This window comes from Alligator sinensis, unplaced genomic scaffold (assembly GCF_000455745.1).
Source record: "Alligator sinensis unplaced genomic scaffold, ASM45574v1 scaffold195_2, whole genome shotgun sequence".
Taxonomy (NCBI): Eukaryota; Metazoa; Chordata; order Crocodylia; family Alligatoridae; genus Alligator; species Alligator sinensis.
In genome coordinates, this window is record NW_005842253.1 from 1,698,785 (window position 1) to 1,713,094 (window position 14,310).

A 14,310-nucleotide genomic window follows, 5' to 3' on the forward strand; every position below is an offset into this window, starting at 1 on the left:
GTAAGAATAATTAAGACAGCATAACCTGAAAACACTCCAAACAATATATCCAAGCAAGCAAACTGATGATACTGAAATACAAACTGCACTGTACAGCTTATTTTTTGATTGTAGCTCCCTCCTGTGGCTGATTCTGATAATCAGTTCTAGCTAACAAATTCACTTCTCCCATACCTTCAGTATATAGAGTTGTTGGTTGTAGCCGTGTTGGTCTAATGACATAGGCAGACAAGGTTCTTCGGGAAGATGTGATATCTTTTATTAGACCAACTAAGTAGTTGGACAGTTTATTCTTTGCAAGCTTTTGGGCCGAAACACCCTTCTTCAGGCATAGGGAGAGTATGTGCCCAAAAGCTTGCAAAGAACAATTTGTCCAACTATTTAGTTGCTCTGATAAAAGATATCACATCAACCCAAAGAACTTTATATACCCCTAGTATATACATTCATCTAGCAGAACATGGCTAGTTCTGAAGAACTGTCTGGCTGCATTTAAAATCAATAGCCAAAAGGACAGCAGAAGTACATTATAATGGGTGGGACTCCTGGCCCCAGGGGGAGGCTGTCTTTTGCTGGGACAAGGACAAAGTCCCCCTGTCCTGACAGCAGGGAGCTCCTTGCCCTGACTCCGTAATCAGGGGCACCTGGTTTGGAAAGAGCCCTGCAGCTCTTTCTAAGTCCTGTGCCTTGATCACTTGATTGGGGTACGTGGCTAGGACCTGCCACTGACTGCGACAGTTCCTGGCCAGTCCCAGGCTGCACGGGGAAGTCTGCATGTGCAGCCTGGAGCTGGCTGGAGACTGCCCAAAACAGGACAGTTCCCAGCCAACACCAGGCTGCACATGCTTGGTGCTGGCTGGGAACTGACCTGGTCAGGGGCAGGTCCCAGTCAGCTCCAGGCTAGGCAGGGAACTGTTCCTGTGGAGGTAGTCGGGGCCTGAAAACTTGTTCCCTGCCCATCTCTGTGAGTACAGAGCTGGGGGTGGGGAACAGGCTGGGGAGCTTGTTCCCCGACAAGGTCCACACTGTTGGAGCTGGATGGGAAACAAGCTTCCCATCTCCTGCCTGCAGGGAGCTCCTAGCGCTGGCTCTGCAACTGCAACTGCAACAGTGGCAACTGCAGAGCCACTGCTGGGAAATGCTTATCTCTTAGGCTGAGCTCAGCAGTTGTGGGTTTGGGTTGGAAGACCCTTATCTCTCTATAAAGATCTGGGAGATAAGCATCTCCCAGCAGCAGCCTTGTGGTCGTGGAGCCACTGCTATGAGATAAAGGTCTCCCAGCCCCTGCTCCCTGATCACAATGGTGGAGCAGGGGCTGGGAGATAAGAATCTTTCAGCCTCGGCTCTGAGATTGTGATCTGGGAGCAGTGGGCTTGGAGCTCCCTGCTGCTGGGGCAGGGGGACATAGTCGCCACCTAGGGTCCTGTGGTGGAGAGAGCTCTGGCAGCTCCTGGGGGCAGGGAGCTATCTCCCGTGTCCTTGTGGATGGCTGATTAGGAAAAGATGTGGCTCCTGGCCAGATGTCTACATAAGCACTATGGTGCCATTACTAATGCCAAGTAAACATGTAGTAATTTGTACTTGCAAGTAATTTGTACTTGCATTTGTAGGTAGCAAATTTACTATGGATTAGGGAGATTTACTGTGAAGTAAGCATGTGCATATGTAGACCCATGTGCTTACTTCACAGTAAGCTATGTTAATTCACCATTAAGCATCTCATGTAGGTACACCCGATGTGTAGTTAAACACATCTGAGTACTTCACAAATATTACTGATTTCATCTTCATAATGCTCCTAGCAGACTAGTCAGATTCTTATACCCATTTTTCAGGTGCAAAATTTTGACCCTGGAGACCTGGACAGACAACATGATTATACTGGTGTTACTTATTTCTGTAACAGTTTTCTTTAGTGACTTACACCGGGATCCCAAAGACAGACAGGCATGGAGCTCTGGGGCTAAGTACAGACAGTCATAAAGCCCGAGGCTGAATTGATTCAATCTTTGCAGGTTAGTTTAAACTGTGTAGATTGAACCAATAAGAAAGTGAACAGACATTCAATTGATTCTGGAAATTAAGCTACATTCCTATAGTGGCCTGGGCTAGAAACCAGGGATAGGTGTGGGGCTAGAACATGCCAACCTGGAACAGACAGCTTAGGCCAAGGCTAGCCTGCCCACCCTGTGAAGCAGGGTTTGTGGGAGAGGTGCAACGTATCCTGGGATACTGGGGTACTGTGAGTTAACCTGAATCTGGAGGGGATCTGGGACGGAAGTTTAATAAATCAATTTAACCTAAATCAGTTCATGTTTATACTACATCCATCCAGGCTTACCATAAACTAGTTTTGGCCATTCTGAAAGTGGTTTATGTACACTAAGCTTCTGTTGTGTTACAAATTTGAACTGGTTTCTGATCATGTATACCAGTTCATGTGTAATACCTGTCCCTAACCCAGGATGCAGGTAATAACCTTGAGCAAATATTTACTGTGGGCTGGAACAGAATGACAACACCTACGCCAGTGTGACTTATTTTATCTATAAAAGCATTTTATCTATAATTTTTTTAGGGGTGGTTTGATACTGGATTGGGAGACGTTACTCTGGTGTAGGGGCTTGCACCATGATCATCTGTCTCTTTCTTTTTTCACACTGTAAAGCCCTACTAGTCTAGTATTTATTTATTTAGTGAATGCAAATCTGTGAAGCCAAGCAATAGTGTAGTGTAAACATGTCATGTGTCCAGGCTCTGAGGCCCAGATCTACAAAGACCTTCAGTAAAATTTAAGGGCATTTATACACATACTTTTCTGTCCCGTGATATGGAAGAGATCCGCCACTTCAAAGCAGACTCAATCAACCAAGTCTGCTCTGCATGCAAGCTGAGGTGAACTGTGCTGCACCACGTACAATTGTATAAGAGGCAAAATTCATGTCTTGTGTGCAGAAAATGGCAGTGGTGTGCTTTTGAACTAAAGCACCTCTGATGTGTGTTTAGTTCAAAAGTGTATCACTGCCATTTTCTCAGCGCTGATGTGTGTTTCGCCACTTATACAACTGTAAGTATTGCAGCGTAGGGTGCTTTTCAAACCACCTGGCACTGCAGGGCTTACATGCGTAAAATACCCTAGTGACTAAGTCCAGTAAAACCCTCATATCTCCCACCTTACTTTGTAGTAGTTAATTTATTTATGGTAAAATTTCCTAGAAACCCACATTGCTGTTTCTTTCATATCAAGAAATGTCTCCATCTTGGCACTTGTTTCATGCCTAAGCCTGACTGGAATCCAGAAACTAGGTTTTTTTCTTGCCTAAGTCTCCTAAGAAATCTGATCTGTTTGGGATGCTCGCTCCTACCTGAACCTAATTCACACCTATGGGAGTGAATTCTATTCAAAGCACAGCAGCTGGAGTCATTTTAACTCAAAAACACTACTGGTAGTACTGACAGTCCCCATTTATGCAACAACTTCATGATTACAGTACTCAAATGGGACAGGGGAAATCTTGATTTTATGCCTTGCTCAACCCAAGGTAGCTCAAGCTAACAACACTCACATCTCAGGATAGGGATATAACACTTGGCTATGGGCTATTTTGTGATGAGGTCCCTCTCCTCACCTTAAAGCAGAGGTTCCCAACCACTGGGCCGCTGCCTGGTACTGGGACACAAAGGGTTGGCTGCTGGATCATGGCATGACCTTTAAACACTGCTAGGAGCAGTTTTATGCCCAGGCCATGCCCACGCTATACTGACTGGCTGGGCAAGAATGTCCTCGCTTGGCCAATGATGGTGACTTTAGCTTTTGAAACTGGACTGTGGTAACTGTGGCTAGTCCCTTCCATATCAAATGCAATGGCTAAGAGATGATCAAGCAAACTTCAGTGGATTGTTTTTTTGGAAAGAGTGCTTCTGCGAAAAGGAACAATGAAGTTCTGAATGACAGAGAGGAGACCTGCGCAGAGGATGTACAATGCCAAGAAAATGCCAAAAAACGAAACAAAGCAATTTTCAATTGCAAGGATGACTCCTCATACATAACGTGTGGGTTTATCCCATCAGGAGATTCGCAGGCTCTGAAACTGCTGTGCATTATATGTGCAGATGTTTTGCACCGTGCCTCTGCCTATTGAGTTTGATTTGTGTCATACACTGCCTTTGATCCTCACAACCCCCCTCTGCACGTAAAAATTAAATGTAAATATGTAAATTAGATGATTTCTATACCCAATGTCCCAACATTCTTTGACTGAGTTTGCTGGTCCATAGTATAAAAACGGTTGGGAACAACTGTGTTAAAGGAATCACACTTTGCAAAACAGAGGGAGAGACAAGATTCACTGGGCCAGAGGGAGGGACAAAGAAGGAACATGAACCTGTAAATCAGTGGTTAGACCACTCATTCAGGAGAGGGACAACTGGATTCCAATCTCTCCTTTAAGGACTTATGTATTAAAACTTACATATTCTGTGCAATGACTGCTCAATGTTTAGAGAGTCTAGGTGCTTAGTTCAGGATGAGATGGAAAAATTTCCACTGTTAGAAACGATTCCAGAGAGGGAGCAGTACAAAACTTTCAGTCTGCAAGCCCCCTCTACCCTGCTCCTCACAGGTGATCCTAGTTTGGGGAAAGAATGGGCTGCCTCATGCCTCCCATTCCTGTTGGGGGCTGGATCAGCAGGGCAAAGTCCCCTGCCTGGTTCTCACACTGGAGACTCTGGAGTAAGAAGTAGGCAGGGAATAACTGGTGACTGCTCTTTCCCTCCCCCCCTGGTCTACAGGAGGGGCAGGAGAAGGTACCCCCTACACCTTCTCCAGACTGGAGTGATTCTGGTCTCTGGAAGGCATGGGAGCCTTTCCTTGTAGTTCCACTCCTCATGGTCTCCAGGAAGAGTCAAGCTGTGGGAAAATGTGCATATATGTTCATTCTCCCAATGCTCAACTCTCCCAGGAACAATTTCTATTCGGTTGTAGTCACATTTTTCTCCTGGAGTGCCCATTTTGACTCTGGGTGAAAACGCTTGAATGTCTGCACACTCATGGCTCCAATGGGAGAGTGGCAAGTCTCCCAGTAGAAACTGAATATCTGTATGGGGCCTAGGAACTGGTGTGTTCAGTAATGCTGGGTGCCATCTTGGAACACCTCAAGTCTAATTTTTCAGACAACTTAGCATCAAGTCGCACTCTGGCAGAGTTGAAATTAGTGAGTTGCACAATGAGGGAGCTTAGTTTAAACAAGAGAAATTGGTAATTGGACATTCTCTGTGAGAAACCCCAGATTTGGAATTTGGGCATCTTGGGATCTGAAATAACTTCAAACTATTGATGCTCTGTGCAGGTGGCAAAATCAATCTTTTTACTCAAGCTTTTGGAGAGTAAGGAGTCAATGATGGCTAGTTTCTGTGACAAGGGTGAATGCTGGATGTAATTCCTAGCTACCTATCTGTTTGTTCTCTAGTTCAGGGAAAGCTTCTCATTTTTAACGCTATAGGACGCTAAAATTAATATCAAATGCCCCCATAAACCAGGTTGGGCCTCTTTCTTTTTTGTTTACTCAGACAGGAAAGATATCATTGAATTTTTTTTTCTTATGACAATTCCCTATGTGCCACGCTCAGACACAGAGACTAGCAGATGATGACGGGGGGGTTTTTGCTATCGATTTTTCCCTGCAGGGCCATAGCCAATAAAAAAGAATATCTTGCTCTGAAAAGCCAAGTGAAAACTATTTCTATTGAGCTGGGACACAGGAACTATTGTCATGTGATTTCCAGCAGGCACTCTCTCTCAATAATGCAGGGATCAAACCTAAGATACCTTATGAAGAACTACCACGAACCACTTTTACCCTTCCAAATAGAGGGTGGTAGTGGTCTGTGTGTGAAATCATTGTCAAAAGCTTCCATGCACCATTTTTTTTGACATAGACGTAACTGGAGGAAACCACTGCTGATTCACAGACACTCTTCAGACTTAAATTAAAGCCAATATAACTATAATTGGTACAGTGCTCAATTAGAGCTAAGCATTGATCTAGAAAATATTGTTATCTCGAAGTATAATAGTGGACCCACTGACAAAAAATGAAGCATGAGTAAATACTATTTATATGCAAATACTGGTCAGGTTATAATCCTTTCCATAATATAATCAAAACAATTTGAGCCTGAGGACTATAGCAACCTATAAACAATAACTGTCTATCAGTCATTTTTTCTTACCTTTCAGTAAATCCTTCAGTTTCTCTTCTCTCTCTTATCTTCCAAAACAAGAGACATATTTTCTTAATCATGTCTTTGTTTTAAACACATCGTATTTGTGGAGAAGGCCAGATGAGCTGTTTTTCATATAATCGTTGGTAAATCCTGATTTCGGCATTTAGTTTCTGCTGCTTTTGTTTCTTTTTGGTGAAATACATCTTTGTGCTTTCTTTCTGATTTTTCTTTCTTCATGTATGTTTTTAAAGAGGACATGATTTTTCTTATCTGTCATTTTTAAATCCAAAAGATACATTCTGGGGTTTTCTTCCTTCATTACTCGTGCCTCTTTCCCCCCTCAAATTAATCATACCTTCCTCTTCCTTTACAAAATTCCATCTTCCAGTGCTCTGGACATGTGGATAGTGAGGAGACATTTTCATTTTTATTTCCTTTTCAGGTTGAAAGTTCCAGTTGGATGATAAATGCTCCATTGCCATTCAGGAACTTAAGTAAATTACATATAGTTGTGCCATTTTTCTCTTAGTGCTGCAAAGACTGGTTTACTAAAACCTCAGAACAAAATGCAAACTTTAAATTCTGAAGGCTCAAAGTATTTAGCCACATGCTTCTCACTCACCAAGTAAATGGGATATTCAGCAAATCATGATACATACCCTGTGTTATAGAAAAGAAACACATTCTTCTGAATTTTCATCAAACAAATTAGTTCTACTTTCCATTTGAAATGAATGCAAAACATCTTGGAACAAAACACTTCATTCACATTTATGTTTTCATCCATGACTAATCTGGAACTCTTTTTGAAACTTCCTTCAAGACATATATTTAAATAACTACAAATAACAAATATAAATGGGTGACAAAAAACAGGACATGATTACTTCTTTACAGAAGCAGTTTACTACCTGCTTAGCAGGGAACCAAAATATATTCACTTTATCTGAATTAGTATACTGCTCTTTATGTAAAGCCTTTATTTCAAGCAGCAGAGATGGGGCTTCCCTTAAAGAAGCCTGTAATACTTAATAAAATGTCTTTTTTGGCTTTCTTCTTTTTCAGTTCTAATTCTATCTTATAAAAATGTACAGTCAGAGATGCCAAAGAAGCAGACTCCAGATTAAGAAATTCCCACAAATCCTAATTCATCTTCTGTCTAAAATGGTCAAAAAAATTAAATCTTCAGTGACAAAATAGAATATATATTTTAATATCTTGAAATTGTAATGTCCTTTTCCATCTTGGCAACCAAAGTTGTCTTGCTCAATAACAGTATAAGCATTTCTAGCTTCTTCTGTATGCTGGAACAAGAAAATATACCAAGGATATAGAATCATAGGAAAACAAAAATAAGGTAAAAAAAACACATGCATAAAATACCAATAAGGTTTACATTGGCTATGTACAATAATTTAAACTGTACCATTCATATAGTAAAATATTTGCATTAAATTATGTTGAAATATGTTTAGTAAGTATTGTTCCATAGAATACTATTAATAAAATAGTTTCTGACAAGTATTTTCCATTATTTCCTTGTAATCATGATCTTACTCAGAGGAATGAATAAATCAGATTCAAACAGTAACTAGGGCACTGAGACATTATTCTTTGTTAAGAAACATTCTGTTTGTAAAACATATGGTCCTGAATAAAGACATTTCTTGCAGTTGGAAAGTATGAAGGCATGAGAAGTGGCTCAGTGTACTCAAAACTCAGACTCGTTTAGCCCTGACCTGATACTGAAAATCTGCAATGGACTCATATTAATTAAGAACAATAACTAATGAATGGTTAAGGCAAGTGACATATGCCAGAATGCAATGTACTATCATAGGAAATATAAATAGACTCATTACTTTTCAATTTTCTAGCAGTTCACCTACTGTTTTTACATCTCCCTTATCTGTCCTTTCATAAAAAGGAAACTTAAACTGGAATTTACTTCATCCAAAACACATAAGAGTGCCCTTTTCTTTCCCACAATGTTTCAAAGACTTTAGATATTTCTATTATCAGTTGACTCATTACTGACCAAAAACACTATAGAAGCACTCTGAATAGTGACAGGAGAGCACTGAAAGAAGCTTTAATAGATGTGAAGCAGAAACAGGAAATAATCATAAAACAGAATACTTACCTTCTGTATGTGGCTTGATGGACTATGACCAAAGAATGAAGGCTAAAGAGAAAAATAAAAACAAAAATAAAAACTGAAAAGGAAACGGGACGGGAGAGAAAGAAAAAATGGAAGAAGAGAAAGAAAGAGAAAAAGAATTTACAGTGTGTCAAGTGAGAAACAAGCCATGGCTATAGACAAGAGTAAGGCAAAACTGTCAGTTGAGAAGAGGGGAAATAAACAGTGATGTGTGAACTTCAGAAGGTGCAGAGGCTCAGTCTGTGCGCTCAACCATACATCTTGGGTCTGCAAAATTTCTCAGGAGTGCATGAGGCTTCCTAAATTACTGCATCTAGTGCCAGCTGGTACCATGAAGGGAAAAAGTTAATTGAATTCTTTTGGAAGTCCAAAAGAGTGTCATTTAGGTTTGCTTTTCTTTTGCGTTGAAAGATCAAATGGCTTTTTACTGAACCCATTCTCTCACTCCTAGAAAGAAGTGTTTTATTTGTCTCTGTTCAGTAGTGTAACTATGGTGTGTTGAGGGGTGTATCAGCCCGAAGAATCCACTTAGAGGAAGTACTGGTATTGCTTCCTCCTCCCAGGACTGTTTGCATGGCAGGGCAAGGCCTGTGCAGTCCAGCCACAGGGAGATGGGCAGGTGCAGGCCCCTGCCCCATAGAGGGAGTGAGTGGAATGTGTCCCCCTCCCTGCATGGGAAGCACGGTTCTGCACCCAGAAGCATATCTAGGGTGGGGACGGGGAGTGAACGGGGCACTGGAAGCACCTCCAGGGAGTCTACACTGATGGGGTTGCTACACCAGTTTGCTGTGAGCGTATCTCTCTATTACAGCAGCCAAGCTCATGCTGCTCCAGAAACAGCTGGAGCAGTTGTCTCCTGAGTACAGAGAGCAGAGGCAGGTAAGAATCCACTCTCCTGCTCTCCAGTAGTCAGCATAATTCCTCCCCATACCAACCTCACCTCTACCTTGGGCACTGAAATAGCTTCTGCTGTTTGTTTTGCTTTCAGAGTAAAATTCTCCAATGGTCTTTTGAGAAGCCTTCCATGTCTGGGATGTCCTGAAGTTCCCTGAGCTGAAGGGTGCACTGGAGTCAGAGATAAAGCAGACAGACACTATGAGGCCTCTGAATCCATTATGCAGGGAAGCGAGCTTCATATTGACTCTAAATATCTTAGCACAAGAGGGATGCTGAGGGCAGGAAGAGTGCCTAGGACTCCCTACGTAGGAGACAGGGAGGGAAACACTACCGTTCCACCCATGCCAGTCCATGGGTGGACAGGTTGAGGGGGAGGGGGGGGGCAGGGTCACCTTAGGATCAGGAGAAGCCAGGAAGTCAGAAGCCAGGAGATCTGTCTGAAACAATAAGTTGCAGATCCAGAAGATCAAGCAGAGTATGAGGTCAGGAGGCTAGCCAGGTTAGGTGTGCAGAGAATCTGTCAGTCAGTAGCAGCACAACCCAAGGTTGCAGCAGTCTAGGTACAAGGTTGCACCTTGTGGCCCAGATCCTTCTCCTTCCAGGTCAGAGGCTTATATGGGAAGAGGAAAGAGGTCAGCTGATCTTGGCTGGTCACTTTGGTGGCAGGGAGTGGGCATGTGCCTAGGTCTAGATGAAGTGTTCTGGCCACCCATTTCAGTATCAGTGTTACACTGCAGAGGTGGCAGACTGGGGTGAGCTGCCATGATGGCCAGGCAAAGGCTCTGGGTGCATGGCCTGGCATTACCTGCCCCCCAACAACCCCTTCTAGGGGGCACTGGTCCAGGTTTTCATGAGTGGTTCCTGTGGAAGATCTGTACCAGATCAGAGGCGTGGATGTTTTCCATGGGTTCCCACACATGCGTTCCTTTAGTCCGTACCCTTCCCCATGTACTAGGTACTGTAATTTTTCTTACTGCCATCTTGAGTCCAGGATCTTCTTGACTAAGGACTCTTCTTGGCTGTGAACCATTATGGGTGGAAGAAGAAGTTGGGATCAGTGAAGGTGTGTGTTTTCTGTGTAAGGTTTGAAAAGGACATGTGAAGGATCAGGTGGATTTGAAGTGTTGGGAGAAGCTGCAATTCAAAGGTGACCAGGTTGATTTTTGGGGTGATACAGAATGGGCTGATACACTTGTGATCCAGTTTCTAACCTTGTTAGTGCATCTCTCAGCTGAACTAAAATTAGGGCTGGTGGATGCAACAGTACTCTGTTGACCACTATGCTTTCTTCCCTACTGAGTAAGCAGGTCCTAGCTGTCATTGTTGGTCTGCATGTTGTTTATATGCTTCCTGTACCTTTCCAGCTGGGTTTTTAGTTCCTTTTGGACTTTGTGCACATATTGTTTCCAGTCTGTAGCTGGAGGGTTAATCAGAGGTGATGGGTAAGATGCGGTGTAGTTGGGGGTGGAACCCATAATTGGAAAAGAAGGGTGTTTGTCCAGTTGAGGTGTGCATGGAGTGGTTATAGGCAAAATTCAGCAAGTGTTACCCAGCTGTCTTGCTAGAAATTGAGGTAGCACCCGAGGCACTTCTCTAGGACCTAGTTTGTTCCCTCCGCTTTACCATTTGTTTGTGGGTGCTATTAAGATGACAGCTGGGCATAGACTCCCAGCGAATGCAGGGCCTTGCATTAGAATCAGGAAATGAACTGGGACCCGTGGTTGGAGGTTATGTGGTCCAGGAGACTATGAAGGTGAACCACATGGTCCAACCATAACTGGGTTGTGCCTTTAGCTGAGGGCAGACCTATGCATGGGATAAAGTGGGCCAAAGTTGTTCTACTGGGCTTTCCCTGCCAGGATTGTGGACTATCCATTGGATTTGGGTATCTCTATGATGAAGTTTTGGGAAAAGGCAGACCAGGGTTGGGGGGGAGGGGCAGGAGAGCGGGGCAGGGAGGGGAGAGGAGCAGATAGGAAGAGCCTGGAGGATCCCACATGGTTTCTGTGTGGGTCTTTTAGTGTGGGTGCAAAGATTACAGGACTGGATGAAGTATCAGATTGGCTCTTGAACGCAACGCCACCAGAAGTACTGGGCAAACAGTTGATAGGTCTTTCTGATCCCAGGTGATCTGCTAACAGTGAGTCATGGCTTATGTGAAGTACAGTTGGCCTGGCTAGACCCAGAGGCACATAAATCTTATCTGAAGTGAGTGAAGCCCCATCCTGTACGTGGTGGGGCTGCTGAGAGAGAGTGGCCTGCTCCTCGGGGGAGTATTTCTTCTTGAATGGCTGCTTGAAGCAGGGTCAGCAAGTCTATGGGTTGCATGGTGCTGGCAAGGTTGTGTGGTTTTAGAACATGGCTGGGCTTGGCTGGCACCTGAACAGGGTTAGTGTTATATTCCGTCCTTCAGAATAATGCATCTGCTTTTCCATTTTTGGACTCCAGTTGGTATTTGTACCAATGAGAGAAATCAAGATGAGAGACGAAAAGTGCCCAGCATAGCTGCCTCTGATTGAGAGCTTTTGCCTTGCAGATGTATTCTAGATATGTGTCTTGTATCATGTTCCTTCAAGGCAGTGACACCATTCCCCAAAGGCCACATGAATGGCCAGGAGTTTCCAATCCAGAATCTTGTAATTCTGTTGTGCTGGGGTACATTTTTGGAAAACAAATTGCAGGGCTTTGTGGTCTATTATGGGCCCTGTCATTGGGAAAGCACTGAGCCTATGGCAGTGTTAGATACAGCCTTCTATACCACAAATGGCAGGGCAGGGTCTGGATGTGTGAGCACAGGAGTGAGGGCCTGTTTCAGGTATTTGAACACTTGCTGGGCCACCTTGTACCAGTAGAACTGGACGTTCTTCTGCAGAAGTGTCATGACAGGACTTAGTACCTGGGCAAAGTTAGGGATTAATCTATGGTAAAAGTTTACAAATAATAGGAATCTCTGGAAATCTTTGACATTCTGGGGGCTTTTCACTCACAGATGGCCCCAAACTTCCTGGGATCTATTTTCAGGCCTTCAAAAGATAGAACAAATCCAAATAACTTGACTGTCATTTGGTTGAACATGCATTTCTCTAAATTGGCAAACAGGCCATGTTGGCACAGTCTTTCCAATACTGTTCAGATGTGTGTTGCATGTTGGCTATATTCTTCCCAGAAAAATCAGGATGTTATCCAGGTAGGCAATTACAAATTACAAATTGGTCCCGTAGGTCTTGTAGCATGTCATTGATAAAATGTTGGAAAATAGTCAAGGTTGTTGAGGAGTCCAAAGAGCATGACTAGGTATTCAAAAGGCCCATATCACATCTAAAATGTGGTCTTCCATTCATCCCCAATGTGGATTTGCACCAAGTTATAGACTCCCCAAAGATCCCAAAGATCAAGTTTGGTGAAAATATGAGCAGTTTTGAGACAATCAAGCAGCTCTAGGATGAGGGGTAGAGCGTACTGACTTCAGATAGTAATCTGGTTCCGTGCCCGATAATCAATGCATAGATGGGAACTATCATCCTTTTTTTTAACAAACAGGACAGGGTCTCCTTCAGGTGAGGTGGACCTTTGTATGAAGCCTGGGCCAGGTTCTCTTCTAGGTACTGGCAGAGGCTGGAGAGTTCAGGCTCCAGGATAGTATAATAGGTCCCACAGGACCTTGTTTTCACTCCTGGCTGTAAATTGATGGGACAGTCATAACCTTGATGCAGAGGAAGAACATTCATGTTTTTCTTTTCAAAGATGTCTGAAAACTCTTGGTATTTCTTGAGCAAATGGGTTTCGGGTTCTGGAGGTTGCACCTTTGTGGGAGCTGCAGCAGGTGGGCCTCCAGCTTGGATCATAAGGGTTTCTGTCCCCCCGGCCTTCCAGGAGTGTTGTTGTCAATTGTCTCAGTTCAAAGTGGACCTTCCAGGCTTTTCACCCAATTACTGGAGTCATGGTGCATAAGCCAGGGAAACCCCAGAATCAAGGGGTAGTGTAGGGAGTAAATGACCCCAAAGTGTATGGTTTCCTGGTGTCCAAGGAGATTCATCTTCCACAGGCCCTTCAACCAGGGGTGAGCCATCTATAGTCTCTATGATTTTGGATTTGTATCACTGCCTTAGTGGGATTTGTAATCCTTGTGGCACAGTCTTGTCTATGAAATTACCTGTGGCTCCTGTGTCCACCAGGGTAGTCAGCAAGAGGAATGAGCAGTTCTGCTCCAGGGCAGATAACAGTAATCAGGGATTCCATGCCTGGGGTTTGCCACAGACTTCATGGACTGTGGACGTCTTGGGGACTTTGGATGATGCCAAGCTGGTCCCTTTTACCAGGCCTGGCATCATTTACCTTGACCTTGATCCCCTTTCTGGGAGTGTATAATGCACTTATGTCCTGGGGCCCCAGCACTGTGGCATGGCTTCTGCTGCTGGCAGTATTCCTGGTATTCTGGTATGGGGTGCTGGGTCCCCCTGCCTGCTGGCAAGGGGGTGGCAGTAACCATAGTAGGGTGAGACCCTGGAGAGGGCAAGGCCTCATATTTTTTCACTGAGATTCCAGAGGTGTGGAGGTCAATATGGACAGCCAGGTCCACAAATGCCTCACATTTTGAAGGTGTTCCCACCAAAGCCAGTTTATCTTTGATCTCTTCCCACAGACCCCAGCAGAAATAATGCAGTTGGGCTGCCTCATTCCACTGGGTGTCTGCTGCATAGCAGTGGAAGAGGGAAGCATAAGCCGTAATAGTCTTCCCCCCAAATGCAGGGGCCACAGTGTGATCTCTGCCCTCTGGGCTGGATGAGGGTCTCCAAAAATGACCATGAAGTCCTTGTGGAATGCTCCCCAGTCTTGGAGGACTGGACTATTGCAATCCAGCAAAGGTGTGTCCCACTTCAGAGCATCTCCTGGTTAGGAGACTAACCACTAGGCTCAGCTATGCTGTGTCTTGGGAGTAGAGCTTATGTTGGGCTATCAATAGTATGCAGCATTGCACGAGAAACCCATGGATATGTAGCCAGTCACCATCAAACATCTTGGGTAAT

The 14,310-nt window shown here is 44.0% G+C and overlaps 1 protein-coding gene across 4 annotated transcripts in view; it reads right to left on the reverse strand.

Annotated features, from left to right (window-relative positions):
- Positions 1-8,390: 8,390 nt before the first annotated feature.
- Positions 8,391-14,310, reverse strand: part of JAKMIP3 (Janus kinase and microtubule interacting protein 3) — a 93,882-nt gene continuing 87,962 nt past the window's right edge. For all 4 annotated transcript variants that reach the window (XM_025208815.1, XM_025208814.1, XM_006027583.2 and 1 more), the window contains one exon: positions 8,391-8,441. In XM_025208815.1, coding sequence (XP_025064600.1) covers positions 8,391-8,441 — 51 coding nt within the window. The remainder of the gene's footprint in view (positions 8,442-14,310) is intronic.